This window comes from Aquarana catesbeiana, linkage group LG03 (assembly GCF_042186555.1).
Source record: "Aquarana catesbeiana isolate 2022-GZ linkage group LG03, ASM4218655v1, whole genome shotgun sequence".
Classification (NCBI taxonomy): domain Eukaryota; kingdom Metazoa; phylum Chordata; class Amphibia; order Anura; family Ranidae; genus Aquarana; species Aquarana catesbeiana.
The window spans coordinates 654,078,225-654,100,386 of NC_133326.1; the positions used below are offsets into that span (position 1 = coordinate 654,078,225).

The 22,162-nt window shown below is 41.3% G+C and overlaps 1 protein-coding gene across 1 annotated transcript in view; it reads right to left on the minus strand.

Annotated features, from left to right (window-relative positions):
• Positions 1-22,162, minus strand: part of RNASEH2A (ribonuclease H2 subunit A) — a 41,497-nt gene that overhangs the window by 12,138 nt on the left and 7,197 nt on the right. The window contains exons 3-5 of the mRNA XM_073622709.1: positions 21,641-21,767; positions 6,829-6,916; positions 4,413-4,550 (exon numbers count right to left, since the gene is read on the minus strand). Of these exons, the coding sequence (XP_073478810.1) occupies positions 4,413-4,550; positions 6,829-6,916; positions 21,641-21,767 (353 nt within the window). The remainder of the gene's footprint in view (positions 1-4,412; positions 4,551-6,828; positions 6,917-21,640; positions 21,768-22,162) is intronic.

Here is a 22,162-nt window from a genome sequence, read left to right on the forward strand (position 1 = left end):
CACCGCAAAGCGCCTCTGCAGAGGCGCTTTGCCGGCGGTATAGCCGCGCCGTCCCATTGATTCCAATGGGCAGGAGCGGTAAAGGAGCGGTATACACTCCGTTCCTTCACCGCTCCGAAGATGCTGCTGGCAGGACTTTTTTTACCGTCCTGCCAGCGCATCGCTCCAGTGTGAAAGCCCTCGGGGCTTTCACACTGGAATGAAAGCAGCGGCACTTTCGGGTCGGTTTGCAGGCGCTATTATTAGCGCAATAGCGCCTGCAAACCGCCCCAGTGTGAAAGGACTCTTAAGCACTTCTCATTGCCCATCTAAAATTTCAAATGTTTACTAATTAGCCCCACAAAAAAACTCACACATGTAAAACTGTTTTCAAGTAGATGTAGTTCTGGGCCATGCCTACGTCAATAGGAACTGCAACTGTCCCTACAAGGAAATTGCAAGCCTGGTGATGGTGTCACATGGATTAATAAAAGCTGTACAAATTAAGGTGTCAGAAAGAAAAGTGTTTCTATATCCCATATTAAGGGAAACTTGTCTTTGAAGAAGGTGGCTCATTTCTGGCTTCTGCTTTGGAAATGCCGGTTGACTGGCTGTTAGGCAGATGCTTTAGGTTCAGTACTTTTTGAATCGCTACCCTTAAGTATACAGATCATTTCTGATTTTTTTTTCTGTCAGTCACATGCTCATTTCAAGTCAGTGACTGAGGAATACAGAAACTACTGTACAAAAGCTTATATTTAAGTACAGTATACCAAAAAAAAAAAAAAATTAAATATATATAATTTTTTTTTTTTTTTTAGGTATACTTTAATTTAAACTGGATGTAGTTGGGGTTTTTTTTTTAGCCCCGTTAACACAATGTCTTCAAAGTAAACATCTAGGTTGTCATGTAGAACTGCTAAATGGTACAAAAAAAAAGAAAAAAAAATTGTGTCCGTTAATTTTTAATCTTTCCACTCTGGGACAAATTTTGATCATATCTACAAAAGGTCAAAGCCAATTTTTACAGGAGGAAACAAATGACATTAACTTTGTCTCCCCCTGCTGTTTACCAAAGTAATTGGACCACTCATAGATGAACATGCAGTATTTTTAACACATCCCACGATGAAGAACAACATTAATATGATCAGGTGGTGTACAAAAAAGAGCAATTAAGATTGTTTATAGAAAATGTGACAACTGTTTTGAAAGTCCTGCTCTGTTCTCCTCTGCAAAAAGAAACAAATTCTCCTGCGCTCAAGAGATTGCCATAGGGTAAATTAGAGAGGTTCTTCACAAATCACGCCACCGCATCAGCTGTGCTGCCACTCTAAACAGGTCAGAGGAAACTCTAAGAGGGTGCACCAGCCTTACCAGCGCATTACCTTTGCAACACTGAAATTTATAACTCGCAAACGAGTGATAAAATCAGGCAGATAATAAAAAGTCCATCATTTGCATCATCCAGCAAGATCTGCTGGCCAGTAAATTTTGGTGGGATGAAAGTACAACGAAACTGACGCGTTTCGAGGGGTATCCCCTCTTCTTCAGAGCTAGGTTTGGAATGCAGGTAGACTGTTTTTTATAAGATGACTGGGATCAAATGGAATAGATCATATGATTCGAACCCCTCCCTCATATGGGAGGGCAAATACAAATTAATTAAAACAAATATTTCCTTCCCCATTAGGGACATATGCCACCAGACATCATATGCATACAATTCAGATTTATCCTCCTACATATCCTAATGCATGTGTATACATAAAAAGGAAAAGAGATCACAGTATTAAAATACACAAATAGACAAAATTAAAAAAACAATAGAATACTTTACTGCTCAAGATCTCTATAGGCACCAAACACTATCTGTATGTAAATACTCACTCAGTTATAACGAGTTGTATCTGGCTGTGGGGTGTTAGTAATGCTGCACATGCCATAAGCTCCTCCAGTCTTTTCATCTTGTAAGCTTCTGGGCTCCCACAGAAATTGCTCTATTTTTTTGTGGCATTATAAACACCCCACAGCCATATACAACTGGTGATAACTGAGTGAGAATTTACCTACAGATACAGTGTTTGGTGCCTATAGTGCCTATAGAGATCTTGAGCCATAAAGTATTCTATTGTTTATGTATTTGTGTATTTAATACTGTGATCTCTTTTCCTTTTATGTATACACATGCATTAGGATATGTAGGAGGATATACTGTATCTGAAGTGTATGCATATGATTGTCTGGTGGCATATGTCCTTAAATGGGAAGGAAATATTTGTTTTAATTGTATTTGCCCTCCCATATGAGGGAGAGGTTCGGATCACATGATCTAATCCATTTGATCCCAGCCATCTTAAAAAAACCATCTACCTGCATTCCAAACCTAGCTCTGAAAAGGGGATACCCCTCAAAACGCGTCAGTTTCGTTGGACTTTCATCCCACCCAAGTTTACTGGCCAGCAGATCTAGCTGGATTATGCAAGTTGACTTTTTATTATCTGCCTGATTTTATCACTTGTTTGCGAGTATACAATTCTACTTTTAATAAAGGACAATAAATGCCTGGCAACCACATAGCAACCCCTGTTGTTTCATCTGAGCTCTCTCTGGGCCAAGTGTTGGAGGCGCCCACATCGCTTTCCTGACCAGTTGTTCCTATAGTCAGTGAGCGGCTCATTTGCAGCCTGTCAGCAGCTGCTTGATGCGCTAGTGTCTGTGGAGCCAGCCTATCCATCCATCCATCCAGTGGATATCTCATCTACCCCGGTGCTCAGATGTGACCCTGTTCAGGGTTTTTCATTGGAGGAACTGTTTGACCTATGTTTGTGAGTGTATTGATTTTATCTTTTTTATTACAATAAACATTTATTTGCACCATGAGCCTGTGCGCTCGTATTGCCTTATATTTTCACAGCTATCAGTCTCCTGTTGATCACTGAGCTGCAAGGAGTGTGGTGTCGGATAGACTTTCATATTAACTCTTTCCATTGATGAATTCCTTGGTCAGTGTGTTCCTGTTTTGGACTTTCTACGTTTAGCGCAGACTGTTGTTTTGTTTCATTTATATCAGTGGGAGGAATTATACACCAATGTTGGGGTCGTTGAAAAGAATGGTGCCTCATCATTCGTGTCAGTGGGAGAAATGGTGCTCTAAAAGCTGGATAAAAGCAAGCAAAGGACCACATCCAGCCCCCAGTTTGGAGACCCCTGATTTAAGGCATGCTCCCACCCATTCCAACTCATTTTCTAAGATGGCCTGTGGAAAAGGCAGGAAGCCTACAAAACAATTCTGGTGACTAGTCCGTTGTCTTCTTTTATTTTTAGCATACCACAGTACAGTACATCCTCTCTAACCCAAAAAGTACCCGTTTTGTAGTATTCAGAGAAATCACACAATGCTCATGTATCAACTCATGGCATTGGTCACATATTCTCTATACATCTGGCCAGTTCAGTCTTAACCTCCCTGGCGGTATGATTATTTCGGATTTTAGGTGCTGAAAGCGGTACAATTATTTTGCATGGAAATTTGGCGTTTTATATTGTAGGTCTGTAATTCTTAACAATAACACACTTAAATCTGTCCAAACCAGAGTCTAGTAGATATCCCGGGTATGATAAAGTTTGAAACACAAAAACATAAATTATAATATAATAAATAAAAATTAATAAAATAAAATAAATTTCCCCACGATTCACTATCGCTCAATTCTGCAAGTGTTCTAATTTACTATCGCTGTTTTCTAGCTGGTCTAAAGCCACTTTTGATGTAAAGGGACACTTTTTGGTTGCTATGGACAATCTCCAGTTTCCAGGCAGAAAGAACAGTATATATAACATAAAACTGCATGCAGGGCATAGGACAAACCACTGGGGACAAAAGGGATGTGAAATAATTTCATACAGTACTGTAATCTGTAAGATTACAGTACTGTATGTTACGATTTTACACTTTTTTGAATTTGTCGCCAGGCTCCGCCCCCGTGCGTCGCGCCGCTCGCAGGGAATGGAGCCTGGCACGGAGAGGCTTCGGAGGACGACGGAGCCCGCAGACACAGCGGGGGACATCACAGGATCCCGGGGACAAGGTAAGTAAAGCCACACCAGGATCCTGCGATGTAATCCCGAGTGTGGCTCGGGGTTACCGCTAATGGTCCTGAATTTTAACCCCGAGCCACACTCGGGAAAACCGCCAGGGAGGTTAAAGTCAGTACACCAAGATCTGGCAAAGAGCAAGTGGTCAATGGTGCCTTGACAATGGCCCTACATCAGGGTCCCAGAGGGGAGGGGAAGTGGTCAAGGGATATCCTGTCATTCCAGGAACTCATGCAAGCTGATTAAAGTTAAATATTAAGATGAGAATATAGGTCTGTTTTAAATGGCAAGTTGTATATAGTAATGATATGGTCACATCTGGACACAATTCTTACCTTTGCACAGATACTAGCAGCGCTAACTACAGGAAACAAAGAATCAGCTTTGGGCTTCACAGTCACTTCCAGCCCAGGAAACCGCTGCTTTAGCTTCTCCTGGTACTTCTCAGCAGGACCCACGGTATCCACAAATATCTGCAGGGGAAAATACATTTTTTAAAAAAAAAGAGGAAAGGAGGGCATGAACTCAATACCACATCCCCAATATTTATAGAAGGAAAAAAGTAAATAGGGATGTGGGACTTTAAAAGGTGTTGAAACAGAATGATCACCAATACACAAACCTTTTGTTAAAAAAATTAGTTGAAAATAGTATTGGGGTGTGCACCCCTTTAAAAACACAAAAAGCTTCCACGACCCATGTGCCAACCAGGTTACCACTAAAGATAGGAGGTCCTTCTCTATAGACCCATAAATGAGACAGATAATGACAGATAATCATAGTAACACATCAAAATATCATTTCAGGTTCTTCAGGAAATCGTGGGGTACGGTTAGAAAAGGCTGCGAGGAAGAAAAAGATAAATATACATACAATTACATAAATATATTTAGCCATATTCACTGTTTAGTAATAATTTCACATATTTAGCTATAAATAACTTACGAGTGTAAAAAATGCTTTATACACATTGTAAGTTATTATAGTTAAATATGTGAAATTATTAGTAAATAGTGAATATGGCTAAATATATTTATGTAATCGTATGTAGATTTTTCTTTTTCTTCCTAGCAACCTTTTCTAACCGCACCCCTTGAGCTCCTGAAGAAGCCGACAAGGCGAAATGCATCAGTATGATTATTCTTCCCTTGTGTGATATTTTGATGTGTTACTATGAATATCTGACAAAAATATCAAAATAGATCTCATTATTTATAGGTCTACAGGGAAGGACCTCTATCTTTAGGGGTCACTAGGTTGGAATATGGGTTGTGGAACCTTTCATGGTTTTAAATGGGTACACACCCCCAATACTATGTTTATCTCATTTTGTAATAAAGAACCTTTTTAAACAAGATGTTTGTGTATTGGTAATCATTCTGTGAGAAGGATTCAACACCTTTAAGGTCCCACATCCCTACATTTCTGCAGATGCCAACAACAAACAGAAGATGGGAACAGTACATAGGATGAAAACTAAGGCTGGGTTCACAATGGTGCAATCACAGACATCACAATGCTGTGTCAGACATTTCACAGAGCCTGCCTTCTTAACTACAGAGGTACCAAGAAGAGAAGTTTCAGGAGGCGGAGTCAAGTACAGGAATCACTGCTTGCAGGCAGCAAGGTACCATGGTATATGTAGTCCTTAGAGATTGAGGACAAGTTGCAAAGCATGCAGGGAATCCAGGAAGATGTGGAAAGCAACAGCCAGCAGATAGGCAAAACTCAACATTAAAAGGAGGTTTTTCAATTAAGCTTATACTGCAATTTCAGATATAATTATTATTTGTATTGTTATTGCAATGCTGAGGTTCTAAAAGGAAAAATGTATGCTGTGAGCATAGATCACCTAAGGAGTTTGGTATTTTGTCCAACTTCAGTAGTTTTTTTTTTTCATATATATAAAAGCAAAATATTATATATATATATATATATATATATATATATATATATATATATATATATATATATATATATATATATATATTTTTTTTTTTTTTTTTTTTTTATACACACACACACACACACACACATACACTCTTGTGCTCATAAGTTTACATACCCTGGCAGAAATTGTCAAATTTTGTCATTAATATTGAAAATATGACTGATTATGCCCAAAAACTATCTTATTTAGGCTGCATTCACATCTGAGCCTTCTCAGCTCATAAAACGCCCAACAAGAAAAATCCCATTCATTTCAATAGCACCTGTTCACATCTGAGCGTTTTGTTACCTGAAGCAAAATGCCTGAAAAAACGCTTCAGGCTAAAAGCTAAAAAAAAAAAAAAAAAAAAAAAAAAAAAAAAAAAAAAAAAAAGAACATGAGCTTCTTTGGGGCAGATTAGAGGGGCTTTTCTGCTTTTTACATTGGTGACCTTTTGACTTGTACAAAATTGTGGCAAAATTGCACCAAAAACAAGCGCCTCTGAAACACTCAGGTGTGAATGCAGCCTCAAGGATAGCAATCACATGAAGCCATTTATTATCACATAGTTTTTTGGATCCTTTTTAAATCATAAATAACAGAAATCACCCAAATGGCCCTGATGAAAAGTTTACATACCCTGGAATGTTTGGCCTTGGTACAGACACAGAAGGTGGAACAGTTCATGTGTGTGTAAACGCAGGCTTCAGAATACTTTTGACAATATAGAATATACACATACATTCATACTTGTCACACGCTTGTACCAAATATTTATAACAACATCTCCAACTGTGTTCTCCACCACCAGTTATACATACCTCAGTGACCTGTACTCCGTTATCCAGGGCATGTTGAACGAGACCAATGGCTGTGTCATGGGACAAGGCATTCAGATTGTACTTTGCCCTGGAAGTAAAAGAACAGGGGGTAAAATAATTGTGGCAGACAAATTAAGGTTTAAACGTTTGAGTAATGGCTCCCTATGCACTAATTTTAAAGGGTTCCCAAGTGTGTGGTACACAGTACTGCAGATTTCAGTGAAGTAAACTAACAATTTATTTAAACCCTTAATGCCTGAAAATAAAACAAATCGTAATACCTCAACCTAGTTTTGCAACTTTGGCATATGTTAGCAAAACTGTACCCACCTAAACTGTACCTTGTTTTTTTCCAGGATAAATTGGGTCTTTGATGGTAAATGTTATGGATATCATCTTTTATTCAGGAAAACTGTCTTAAAATACAATGGTTTACCACAATGTAAGATGTTACTATAAGGGGAGCGGAGCGCCACCGGCCAGCAGTTTCCCGTGCTGATTGCTGGACAACCAGAGAGCGGACAGAAGTTAAAGTGTAAGTAAACCCCCCCCCCCCCTCGCTTTCAGCCAAGAAAGCTGTCAGCTTAGCCTCTGTTTAATCTACAACTGTCATAATACTGCACATGTGATCAGTTATGACACCAGCCATTGGATGGTTTGACAGTTTGGTTGAGAGCACAACCAATGGGAGCGTTACATTTCCAGCATGTGCCGTAAATTAAACAGTTTTATGGATGGGTTTACTTCCGTTTTAAACATAGGGGTTTATTTATTAAGACTGGACAGTGCCCTATTTGACGTGCTACGTCGCTTTGGGTTTGGCGAAGGCTTTCTGGCCCTCCTTCAAACGCTGTATGAAACCCCCACAGCATCCCTGATGCTCAGAGGATATTCATCCCAACCCCTTGATATCGGGAGGGGAACTAGGCAGGAATGCTCGTTATCCCCGTTGTTATTTGCCCTTGCAATAGAGCCATTGGCCATTAGGATTAGAACCTGTCTGTGGAGATAAAGAGCACGAGCGCTTACTTTTCGCAGATGACCTCTTGCTAGCCTTGTCATCACCTATCATCTCCCTTCCCAACCTATATGCTATTCTACAACCGTTCTCGGAAATCTCGGGCCTTAAACTCAATCACAGTAAATCCAGAGCACTGAACCTCTCTCTGCAGAGTTCCACCCAGACTACGCTTGAACAATCCCACCAATTTATATGGGAGCCAGAAGCTCTTCCGTATTTAGGAATACGATTGACCTCATCCATACAGTCCTTATATAAACAAAACTACCGTGCTCTATTTAAAAGGCTGACAGAAGATCTAGCCAGATGGTAGATACATACCCCATCGTGGTTTGGCAGACTACACTCGATAAAAATGAATGTGTTACAAAAGGTTTTAGATCCGTTTCGTACTATACCTGTGTCACTAGTCCGCTCTGACCTTCAGACATTTCAAAAAAAGATTCTCCAGTTTATATGGGGAGATAAGAGGCCCAGGGTGAACAAAGGCACAATGTACAATCTAAAACAGAAAGGAGGGCTTGGACTGCCCGATTTACAGAAATACTTTAAATGTGGCCCAGATGGCCCAACTTACTAAATTTCACTCCCAACAACCCCAAGCAATATGGATGACAATGGAATCTTATTCCTGTCACCCAAACCAATTTCACATATTATGTGGCTACCAATGAAAGAAAGACCGGTAATCTTATGTCCTACTCTCTCCTTCTAGCTAGAGATCTGGGATAGACTCTCAAGGACTCAGAAATTCAAGTCACCCCACAATCCAGTAGCACCTCTATTAAGAAATAGAGATTTCACCCCGGGCCTCACTCCCCCCCCCCCCACTATGCAGACCTCTGCGACCATAAAGGTATACTAGCCGAAAGAACCCCGATAGAAAAATATCAAATGCCATATACTGAACACTATAGGTTCAATCAAATACACCACTATATGCAAACCCTAGCTCGTAAAGGCGATTTAGCAATCATGACTCCCATGGAACATATGTGTAAACAATATGACAAACTCAGGGGTCATATATCCACTATATATACACACACGATACTGACATATGTTTTGACTAAACTGAACTATACGACTTTATGGGAACAAGATCTTCAGGAAACTTTGGATCTTGAAGAATGGCAAATCGATAACAATGCCAGCCTCTCGATCGCTCACCAATACCTCTATTATAGAGGCTAACTATAAGGTTTTATTAAGACGGTATATGGTACCGGCCAGACTGGCCACTTTTGTGCCCGGAGCCACCCCGGAGTGCTTTCGGTGATGCGGCCAGGTGGGAACAGCATACCATATATGGTGGACATGCCCCAAGGTCAGGAGATTTTGGATTAGGGTCTACAACTTTATATACATCCTCACCCAGATTAACCTGGCGAAGTCTGCGAAGCAAGCACTCCTGGGTGGCAGGGTAGCTGAAGCATCAAAGAAGACTTCTTACATTTATATTCATATCAGCTAAAATTACTGTAGCAAGGAACTGGAGGTCTGCAGCCTTACCATTTGACCAACTTAAACACAAAATGTCATGGCTTATGTTAAATGAACGGCTAACTGCAATGGTGCAGGACAAAATGAAATTGTTTAATAAAGTATGGGATCCATGGATCAGATACCCGACAAATGATCCCAGGACAATCACAAACTAGGACCCCTCTTGCAGGACTGGTTTGGAGCGTGGAGCCCCCCCCCCCCTCTGACCCCCACTTCCCAACTCTAACCCCCACTAATTCTGAGTCCTCCCCCTTTCCTTCCTTCAGGATTTACCCCCTTTCTTCTCTCGGCAAGACACTAGCCTAATGAGGTCTGGAGGGGGGCCCTGAGACTTGGGAGACCAGACCCCCCCCCCCCCCCAACAGATGAAAAGGAAGCTGGTGTTTCCCGGGGAGGGGCTGTACAAATAAGAGCCAGTCTATATCAGTACTGGATTTTTGGTTTTGAAAACATAAGAGGTGGACTCCAAGTACAAGTTGTATATATGAAGTACTGTGGCTATTGTGTAATGCTCAATGTAAAGTCGAGATCTTTGTTATTGTTCTATGAAAGCTTTAATAAAAATCATTGAAAATAAAGACTGGACAGTGCAAAATCTGGTGCAGCTGTGCATGGTAGCCAATCAGCTTCCATTTTTTTTTTCCTTTCAAAGCTTGAACAAGCTGAAGTTAGAAGCCAATTGGCTACCATGCACAGCTGCACCATATTCTGGGTGCTCCAGTTTTAGTAAATTTCTTATATGGCGTTATGCATTTGTCAAGGTGCATATGCTATAGGGATATTTCATGTTCATAGAGTAAAGTTGGCTATTCACCGATCGATATTTGGCCAGTTCGGCATCCTTTGATAGACTTCTTTCAAAGAAACAAACATTCTGAAAAGTTTTTCCCAGTCAGCGGCTGTGGTCATTAATCAGTATATTATGACAGAAGTCAAGGTATTTCTCCATCCACCTTTTTTGCGTGGATGGAGAAATCTGTCCAGTGGGCTGGGGAAAAAAAAAAAACCACACCACATACACACTAATAATGTATAGCCTCTGTTTAATTTGAAGTGAACTTTCATTTTACAGCTGCACTGCAATAATTTCACCAGTAGATGGTGGTGTTCCATGAGTAATGACAGCTTTTTGTCCCTAGAAAATCCCATAGCTCCATAGCTGCTGGAGGGGGGGGGGGGGGGGTCTCAAACAGAGAAGCCTCCGATTTCCAAAGGAATTCCATTTATCACTTCAGCTCTGGAAGATCTTACCCGCTTCCTGACCAGGCCATTTTTTGCGATAGAAGCACTGTGTTATTTTAATTGACAATTGCGCAGTCGTGCGACACTGTACAAAATAACATTTATATGTCTTTTTTTCCCCCCACAAATAGCGCTTTTTGGTGGTATTTGATCACCTCTGCGGTTTTTATTTTTTGCGCTAGAAACAAAAAAACTGACAATTTTGAAAAATATTTTTTAAAAAATCTAAAATTTCTTCATCAATTTAGGTCAATATGTATTCTGCTACATATTTTTGGTAAAAAAAAAAAATCCTAATAAGCGTATATTGATTGGTTTGCACAAAAGTTATAGCGTCTACAAACTATAGGATAGATTTATGGAAAAAAAAAAAGTATTTACTAGTAATGGCGGCAATCATCCTTTTTTAGCAGGACTTCGACTTTGCAGCAGACAAACAAGATATTTGGTGGGGCACGCCCTAAAATATGCATTAAAGCTGGTGCAGCCATAAGACCATACAACAGAGCAAAATATTACAGCGCATACATGCAAAAAAGACATTTACCTCCAACAGGGCTATGGGGATTTGGTCACACCATATTGCTATATGGTGCTAAGCCCACTTACTGCGTCAAAGTACCCCATGATTAGTGGGTCTTACACTATCCATGGATTGGGAGATCCTGCTTCTCTGAACCATGAGAGCAATACACTCTTATATATTTAGGGTGTGCCCCCCAAATATCTTGTTTGTCTATTGTATGGATTATGACCAAATCCTTTTGGGTGAGGAGCACCCCACTCTCATTAAGTACCTCTCATTAGTGTACACTTGTGTCATGGGTGGAGACCTCAAAGTTCTCCCATATAGAAGAGTGTATTGCTCTCATGGTTCAGAGAAGCAGGATCTTCAAAAAAGACACTGATACTCTCCGGTGGGTAAAGACCCTAATACCCGACGCGTTTCTGTTTTTTTACACCTTCGTCAGGGGTACATGATGGAGAATGGTCACATGTATTGACTCAATTGGAGCGATTCCATATTAGGAACTTGAAAAGTCTAGTATCAAAAAAAAGGCACAGGACGTCACTCAAAACAAATATTGTTGGCTTGAAGAAAAAACTGTTCTCACACGATATAATAGCGGGTATATGCCAGTAATTGGATTTCATCAATCAATGCTTTTTGAGGGCAAAAAGAACGGAAAGAGACCAGAGCCTCAATTAGAGCTAGCTTTTTCTGTGGTCTGCTATGTTTATTGTATGAACTACTAGACGTTATACATCTTTTTATATATATTTGTGTTCACTTGTCTGATTTTTTAACATTTGTGATAAAATAAAGTTATAAAATATATATATATATATATATATATATATATATATATATATATATATATATATATATATATATATTTTACACATATACACATATATACACACACACATACACATCAGTGTTGGTGGTCTTCTAAAGTCCCATCTAAGGGGTTTTCTTTCTTGGTTTGTCTAATCAGGGATGGGACCACCACACATTTTTTCTGATATGGTGGAAGCCTCTCTTTCTTTCTCTAGATAAAGGAAGGCCCGTAGACGTGGTGCATCTGGATTTTGCAAAAGCGTTTGATACAGTTCCCCGTAAACGTTTACTGTACCAAGTAAGGTCCGTTGGCATGGACCATAGGGTGAGTACATGGATTGAAAACTGGCTACAAGGGGGAGTTCAGAGGGTGGTGATAAATGGGGAGTACTCGGAATGGTCAGGGGTCGGTAGTCGGGTCCCCCAGGGTTCTGTGCTGGGACCAATCCTGTTTAATTTGTTCATAAACGACCTGGAGGATGGGGTAAACAGTTTTTTTTTTTGTTTTTTTTATATTATTCTTTATTTATATTTTATGCGAATAACAATACATTCCCCAGCGGGGATAATTCTATAAACATAACCACTTTAAAATCTATAACAGATAACATAATATCCCCTGCTACCCCCCCGACCCACCCTGCCCTTCCCCCACCCCTCAGGACCGTGCTCATCAATGAGAGGGTGCTTACACAGTTATGCACTTATGTTGGGCCGACAATCTCCTTCAAATAATCCCAGGTCCCTTTAAACTTAATCCAGGCAGCCCATTTCCCTGGATGCTCCTCTTCTTCTGGTTCGACTCCTCCCTTGTCTAAACGCTCGACGTTATATACTTCGTTAAGACTGAGCAACCATTCTCGAGTACAGGGCCTCGAGATGTTCATCCAGTTCAACGATATCTGTCTCTTAGCTGCATCCAGCATAATTGGAATCAGGGAGGTTTTGTAGTTCTTTACCGAGTCCAAGGTCCCATGGAAAAGACACACCCATGGGTCCTCAACTATTACTTTCCCTGTGATGGCTTTTATCAAACTTAATATTTTTTTCCAGAAGATTGTTATGATAGGACACTCCCACCAAATGTGGGCCATTGTTCCTATAGTAGGACAGCCCCTCCAACAAGTGTTTGATTTAGTCCTATCCGTTTTGCTAACCCTATCTGGGGTGGCATACCATCTCGCGAGGCATTTAAAGTGGCTTTCTGATCTTCTGGTGTCCACTGCTACGTAGTGGGCCAACCTCAAGATCTTTTCTATCATGGTTTCACTACATTGAGACCCCAATTCCTGTTCCCACTTTTTAATGTAAGGAGGTACCTCCAGTTCCTCCTCAGATCCCAGGATCTTATATACTTGCGTTATTACCCTTCCTGCCTGTTCCTTTACACAGAGTTGCTCAAACGGTCTGAGCTCCTCCATACTCCTGAGAGGTTTCGGAAGTCTCTCGATAAAGTGGGAAAGCTGAAGGTACCTCCATCTATTCATTGCCCATAGATTGGTTTCTATACTTAATTCTGAGAAAGTGCGAATTTGCCCCTTGTTTAAAAAGTGTTCCAATTGTACCAAGTCACCCTTCAACCAGTTCCCTCCCACCTCCCTCCTCCCAGGCTCAAAAAAAATATTATCTTTCATGTGTATCAGTGGTGAGTTGTATGACCATTTGTTTTTATTGTGTATCCTATCCCAGTGTTTAAATGTATTAAATGTTAAGATGTACGAGTGCTCAGTACTCTAAATTTTGGGGGATTCCAGAGTGCCTGTCCTAGGTTTGTGTCACTCAAAAAGTGCTCAATGTGAACCCAACGTTTATCCGTGTCTTTTTTATTCCATTCCGTGATCCTAGACAGCACTACTGCGCTATAATATCTATTAAAGTCAGGTAAAGCGATTCCACCTTTTTTCTTCCCCCTACTTAATACTGTAAAGGCAATGCGTGGTTTTTTGCCCACCCAAACAGCCTCACTTATTAGCCTCCTAAGGGCTTTTAAATAGTATCCGGGTATAGGGATGGGCAGCATCTGGAATTTGAACAGGATCTTGGGCGCTAGACTCATTTTTATCGCGTTGACTCGACCAAACCACGAAAGGGGTCTGGCCTGAAGTCTTCTCACTTCTCGCCTGATGTCATCTAGCATAGGAATGTAATTTTTTGCAAATAATCTCTTAAAAGGTATTGGCCAATTTAATCCCCAGATATTCCATCTCCTCTTTCCAAGGGAAAGGGAAAACAGGAGCCAGGTGCATTTTTTCTTGCTTACTTATGTTAATATTCAGGCATTCAGATTTGCTGGAGTTTATTTTAAAATTTGAAACTTCTCCATATTTTCTGATAATCTGAAGTAAATTTGGGAGGGTAATTCTGGGATTAGTAATAAAGAACACAATATCGTCAGCGAAAGCCGCTAATTTATGCTCCTCTGTTCCGACCCTTACGCCGCCGCAGTCCGCGTTGTTACGAATGGCTGACAGCAACGGCTCAAGGGTCAGAACAAACAGAAGAGGGGAGAGGGGGCAGCCCTGCCTTGTTCCATTGAACATCCTGAAGGGCTTTGATATCGTCCCGTTTACTCTCACCATCCCTGACGGGCTGCTGTATAGGACCTTGACCCAGGAGACAAACCTCTGACCGAACCCCAGTGGGGTAAACAGTTTGATCTCAGTATTTGCGAACGATACTAAGCCAAGCAGGGAAATAACTTCTCCGCAAGATGTGGAAACCTTGCAAGAAGATCTCAGCAAATTAATGGGGTGGGCAACTACATGGCAAATGAGGTTTAGCCACTTAAGGACCAGCCTCGTTTTGGATTTTAAGTGTTTACATGTTTAAAACAGGTTTTTTTGCTAGAAAATTACTTAGAACCCCCAAACATTATATATTGTTTTTTTTTTCTAACACCCTAGAGAATAAAATGGCGGTCAATGCAATACTTTTTTTCGCACCTCTCCTGCCGCCGATAACGGTGATCTCACGGCGAACCCGCCGCAGAGACCACCATTATCGGAGACGCGACCGGCTCCTATAAAATATGGATACCTCGGTTGTGGCAGCAGCTGCTGCCGTTAACGAGATCTCCACCTTCAAAGTGCCGACGTATATGTACAGGAGCCGGTCGGTAAGTGGTTAATGTAGAAAAAATTTAAAATAATGCATTTGAGTGGCAAAAATATGAATGCAATCTATACACTAGGGGGAGAACCTCTGGGGGAATCTAGGATGGAAAAGGACCTGGGGGTCCTAGTAGATGATAGGCTCAGCAATGGCATGCAATGCCAAGCTGCTGCTAACAAAGCAAACAGAATATTGGCATTAAAAAGGGGATTAACTCCAGAGATAAAACGATAATTCTCCCGCTCTACAAGACTCTGGTCCGGCCACACCTAGAGTATGCTGTCCAGTTCTGGGCTCCAGTCCTCAGGAAGAATGTACTGAAAATGGAGCGAGTACAAAGAAGGGCAACAAAGCTAATAAAGGGTCTGGAGGATATTAGTTATGAGGAAAGGTTGTGAGCACTGAACTTATTCTCTCTGGAGAAGAGACGCTTGAGAGGGGATATGATTTCAATATACAAATACCATACTGGTGAACCCACAATAGGGATAAGATTTTTCCGTGGAAGGGAGTGTAATAAGACATATGGCCACTCATTAGGATTAGAAGAAGAGAGGTTTAACCTTAAACTAGGTAGAGGGTTCTTTACTATCAGAGCAGCAAGGATGTGGAATTCCCTTCCACAGGCGGTGGTCTCAGTGGGGGGCATTGATAATTTCAAGAAACTATTAGATAAGCACCTGAACAACCACAACATACAGGAATATACAATTTAATACTGACATAATCACACACATAGGTTGGACTTGATGGACTTGTGTCTTTTTTCAACCTCACCTACTATGTAAAAATGACATTTTGGGGACCAGTGACATTATTACATTGATCAGTGCTATAAAAATGCAAATCTGACAATAAGTGACACTTTTTGGGGACCAGTGACACCAATAAAGTGATCAGTGTAAAAAAATAAAAAACAAATAAAAAAGCACAGTCACTGTATAAATGACACTGGCAGGGAAGGGGTTAACATCTGAAGGTGATCAAAGGGTTAAATGTGCTCCTAGGGGGTGCTTTGTAACTGTGGGGGGAATGCTGTGACTGGAGGAAAACAGAGATCCGTGTTTCTGCTTTGCAGAAACACAAGATCTCTATTTTTGTCCCCAACAGACCGCTGTTGTTCTGCCTCTCCTGTGAACTATTGTGGGTGGCCGACGGCCATGGGACCCCCTGATTGGCTCCCGCTATGTCCAATCACAGCTGGAGCAGGTCGACCTAAACCTCACACAATCGGGCTGCCCTACCACAGTATATACGTGGTAGGCAGTCCCGAAGCGGTTAAAAGGTAACACCACCTTTGGCAACATGGTACATGTTACACCAGTATTTACACTTTACATAGTAGGTGAGGTTGAAAAAAGACACAAGCCTATCAAGTCCAACCCATGTGTGTGATTATACGTTAGTATTACATTGTATATCCCTGTATGTTGCGGTTGTTCAGGTGCTTATCTAATAGTTTCTTGAAACTATCAATGCCCCCCGCTGAGACCACCGACTGTGGAAGTGAATTCCACATCCTTGACGCTCTTACAGTAAAGAACCCTCTACGCAGTTTAAGGTTAAACCTCTTCTCTTCTAATTTTAACGAGTGGCCACAAGTCTTATTAAAATCCCTTCTGCGAAAAAGTTTTATCCCTATTGTGGGGTCACCAGTATGGTATTTGTATATTGAAATCATATCCCCTCTCAAGCGTCTCTTCTCCAGAGAGAATTAGTTCAGTGCTCCCAACCTTTCCCCATAACTAATATCCTCCAGACCCTTTATTAGCTTTGTTGCCCTTCTTTGTACTCGCTCCATTTCCAGCACATCCTTCCTGAGGACTGGAGCCCAGAACTGAACAGCATACTCTAGGTGCAGCCGGACCAGAGTCTTGTAGAGTGGGAGAATTATCGTTTTATCTCTGGAGTTGATTCCCTTTTTAATGCATGCCAATATTCTGTTTGCTTTGTTAGGCTCAGCAATGGCATGCAATGCCAAGCTGCTGCTATCATCTACTAGAACCCCAAGGTCCTTTTCCATCCTAGATTCCCTGAGATTCTCCCCCCAGTGTATAGATTGCATTCATATTTTTGCCACCTAAATGCATTATTTTAAATTTTTCTACATTGAACCTCATTTGCCATTTAGTTGCCCACCCCATTAATTTGTTCAGATCTTTTTGCAAGGTTCCCACATCCTGCAGAGAAGTTATTGCCCTGCTTAGCTTAGTATCGTCCACAAATACAGAGATTGAACTGTTTACCCCATCCTCCAGGTCGTTTAAATTAAATAGGATTGGTCCCAGCACAGAACCCTGGGGAACCCCACTACCCACCCCTGACCATTCTGAGTACTCCCCATTTATCACCACCCTCTGAACTCGCCCTTGTAGCCAGTTTTCAATCCATGTACTCACCCTATGGTCCATGCCAACATACCTTACTTTGTACAGTAAACGTTTATGGGGAATTGTGTAAAAATGCTTTTGCAAAATCCAGATACACCACGTCTACGGGCCTTCCTTTATCTAGATGGCACCTCACCTCCTCATAGAAGGTTAGTAGATTGGTTTGGCAAGAACGATTCTTCATGAATCCATGCTGATTACTGCTAATGATACCGTTCTTATTACTAAAATCTTGCATATAGTCCCTTATCATCCCCTCCAAGAGTTTACATACTACTGTATTGATGTTAACTGGTCTGTAATTCCCAGGGATGTATTTTGGGCCCTTTTTAACCACTTGCGGCCCGCCATATAGCAGAATGACGGCAGCAACGTGGTTTCAATATATCCTGACTGGGCGTCATATGACGTCCTCAGGATAATGAGCCGCTGCGCGCCCCCTGGGGCACGCATCGCGGCGATCGTTGTTGCGGGGTGTCAGTATGACACCCCGCAACACCGATCTAGGTAAAGAGTCTCTGACGGAGACTCTTTACCACGTGATCAGCTGTGTCCAATCACGGCTGATCACGATGTAAATAGGAAGAGCCAGTGATCGGTTTTTCCTCACTCGCGTCTGACAGACGTGAGTAGAGGAGAGCCGATCGGCTGCTCTCCTGACGGGGGGGGGGTCTATGCTGATTGTTTATCAGCACAGCCCCCCCTCAGATCCTACCCAGGACCACCAGGGAAGCCGCCCATGACCACCAGGGAAGCCAGCCACACTGGACCACCAGGTATGCCCCCTAGACCCCCAGGGAAAAACTAATCAGTGCAAAGGCAGCTGCCAATCAATGCCCAGGCAGCTGCCAATCAGTGCCCACTCCAATGCCTACCACTGCCAGTGCCACCAGGGATGCCCATCAGTGCCGCCTATCAATGCCCATCAGTGCTGCATATCAGTGCCACCTACCAGTGCCCATCAGTGCCACATATCAGTGCCTGCTCATTGGTGCCACCTCATCGTCTTATCAGTGCCTGTCAGTGCCCATCAGTGAAAGAGAAAACTTACTTATTTACAAAATTTTTAAACAAAAGCAAAACTTTTATTTTTTTCAAAAGTTTCGGTCTTTTTTTATTTGTTTCGCAAAAAATAAAAACCGCAGAGGTGATCAAATACCACCAAAAGAAAGGTCTATTTGTGGGAACAAAATGATAAAAATTTAGTTTGGGTATAGTGTTGTATGAGCGCGCTATTGTCATTCAAACTGCGACAGCGTTAAAAGCTGAAAATTGGTCTGGGCAGGAAGGTGTATAAGTGCCCTGTATTGAAGTGGTTAAATACTGGTGCTACATTGGCTTTTCTCCAATCAGCTGGTACCATTCCAGTCAGTATACTGTGAGTAAAAATTAGGAACAATGGTCAGGCAATTACTTGACTGAGTTCCCCAAGTACCCTTGGGTGCAAGCCATCTGGTCCCGGTGATTTATTAATGTTAAGTTTCTCAAGTCTAATTTTAATTCTGTCCTCTGTTAACCATGCAGGTGCTTCCTGTGATGTGTCATGAAGATAAACATTGCAGCCCCTGATTCCCTTGTGAAGACTGAGGAGAAGAATAAATTCAATACCTTTGCCACCTCCCCATCCTTTATAACCAGATGTCCTTCCTCATTCTTTATGGGGCCAATATGGTCTGTCCTCCCTTTTTTACTGTTCATATACTTAAAGAATTTCTTGGGATTTATTTTACTCTCCTCCGCTATGTGTCTTTCGTGTTCTATCTTAGCCGTCCTTATTGCACCCTTACATTTCTTGTATAAAGTCTGAATGCTGATGATGATCCCTCAACCTCGTATTTTTTGAAGACCTTCTCCTTTGTTTTTATATGCATTTTTACATTGGAGTTAAGCCATCCAGGACTTTTGTTCGCTCTTTTAAATTTATTTCCCAATTGGACGCATTGGCCAATTCCCTTATTTAATATGCATTTAAAGCAAACCCATCTTCTCCTCCGTGTTCTTTGTTCCTAAGATTTTATCCCAATTTATGCCTTCTAGCGAGGTTCGTAGTTTAGGGAAGTTGGCTCTTTTGAAATTCAGTGTCTTTGTATTCCCCTTATGTTTCCTATTTGTGTGATTTATACTGAAGTCAATTGACCTGTGATCGCTGTTTCCTAAATTGCCCCGTATTTCCACATCCGTGATCAGGTCTGTATTGTTGGTAATCAGTAGATCCAGTAATGCTTTATTTCTAGTTGGTGCGTCTACCATCTGACCCATAAAATTGTACTGTAAGACATTTAGAGACTGGCGAGCCTTAGATGAATGTGCGGTTCCCACCGCCCAGTCTATGTCTGGATAAATAAAATCCCCCATTATGATAACACTTCCCATCCTTGCTGGTAATCCAAATTGTGATAGGAGAACTGCCCAGGCAACAACACGGAGGAGGCATGCTGCACACAGTACCCCAACATCTACAGGACATATTGAACTAGGGACTTTTGGATTTTATCCGCCCGCTGTGCAGCCTACATTCAAAGCTCTAGCGACAGTCTGTCCCCAGTACTCTTCATGAACATTTATTGTCTATTGGTGGAGTCCTACCACTACCAAGCATATTTTCTGCTATACAGACGTTGGAAACACATTGCATTTCAAGCCTCCCATCACCCTGGTCTGGCATCCATCTAATACTTCCTTCGTTTTGAATCAACTCTTGTGTTCTTTGAACATGGAATCATTCCAATGGAATTAAAACATATGTAAATATATTCAACTCCTAACCCCTGATGAAGGTATCAAAATACTGGAAACGTGTCGGGTATCCTGGTACACCACCCTTCGGAGAGCACATATGCTGATTTGTATTTCTATTTTTGTATTGGTGTTCTGTTTTTTTGTTTGATGTATTCATGTAATTTGATGTATTTATGTAATTTATAGATGGCACACGTCTTTTTATCCCAAATTATACATTATTAAAAGATATATTTTATTATCTCAGAGTTGGTGGTCTGTTAAAGTCCCATTCAGGGGGTATTTTTCTTTGTTTTAGATGAATGCGCAGTTCCCTCCGCCCAGTATGGATAATTAAAATCCCCCATTATAACACTTCCCATCCTTGCTGCTAATCCAAATTGTGATAGGAGATCTGTCTCCCCTTCGTCCCTCAGGTTAGGGGGCTTATAGTATACTCCCAATATTATTTTCCCCTTAGCTTCGCCCCTTTGGAGCTCTACCCATAAGGATCCACCTCTTCCCTAGCTCCCTCAGTGATGTCATCTCTCACATTCACTTGTACATTATTCTTGATATACAGGCATACCCCCCCCCCTTTTTTTACCCTCTCTATCCCTGCAATAAAGGGTATACCCTTGAATGTTTGCCAGCCAATCATGAGAGCTGTTGAACCAAGTCTCTGAAATTCCTGCAAAATTCAAATCCTCCTCGTACAACAGTATCTCTAGTTCACCCATCTTGTCCGCCAGGCTCCTGGCATTGGTGAACATGCCACGTAGTTTAGACCGGTCGCATATTATCCTCTTATTGGGTGTTCCAGAGACAGATGGGTCCTGTCGCCTAACCTCCTGACCCCCCATCCTGTGACAGCATGTGGGGGTGGTGGCAATTATTTTATTTAGTTTAAAAGGTAAAGTTAGCCCTGAACATGTCAGCCACATATTAAGTTGTAGTAAACCCTCCTGCACTCAGGTGTGGTGCTCAAAGACAATAAAGGCTACGTTTACAATTCACTTAAAATGTCAAATGGCCACCACTATTTGCTGCCCTCCTAGGACTGGGGTAGTCCCACACTGAACAATGTGAAGACAAAAAAAAAAAAAAGGGAGCACCAGCCAAAGACATTACCTTTTTGGTAAACGAAAACAAATATACTCACAAACCATTGTAAAAAAGCTCTTCAATTACATCAACAAGCAGGTACACCGGGACCTCTGCACCAACTTCTTATCGCAGGAAGGAGCCACACAGGTCTATAGAGGCTAATGCGTTTCAAGGAGTATCCCCTCTTTAGAAGTCTGTACCTGCTTTTGCATGTAATTGAGGAGCTTGTTTTTTTTACATTGGTTTGTGAGTATATTTGTTTTAATTTACCAATAAATGTTGTAAAAAGGTAATGCCATAGGCTGGTGTGCACTTTATTTTGTGCAAAGCTCGATCTGTTATTTAACTCCACATGGGTGTGCGGGAGGCGTTTACCTTTGTTGCATGCTGGTGGAGATAACATTAGGTGACAATATGTGAATAGCCCAACCAATAAAATCTGTAGACCCATCAAGTTTCTCGAACAGCCGTTCTCTCTCAGCCTCACTCAGTGTCTTGGAGTCTGAAAGGAAAAAAATTAAAAAACATAGCAAACGATCTGCATTTAGCACTAGCGATTATTTTCAGATTCGATTCCTTGGCCAATTATGGTTTTGATAAATCGATTGTTTGGATGAAAACCTCAAAAAAAAAGTGTGGTATATAATTTAGGAAATATGCAAAGTTTAAACAAAGAGACTATTTTCATTCTAATGCCTTATTTTACCTCCAGTCTATCAGCCTCCAACTTCTCTGGGTTCAGATGTTGATCTTTCCTTCACAAAGCCCTTAAAGGGATTGTAAGTATTGGACTTCTTTTTTTTAACAAACATTTGGAGTCACTTTAAATCACTTTTTTCTCCTGCCCAGGACTACATGTCCTATGAGGCAATGCTCCTCACACATTTAAATTCACAA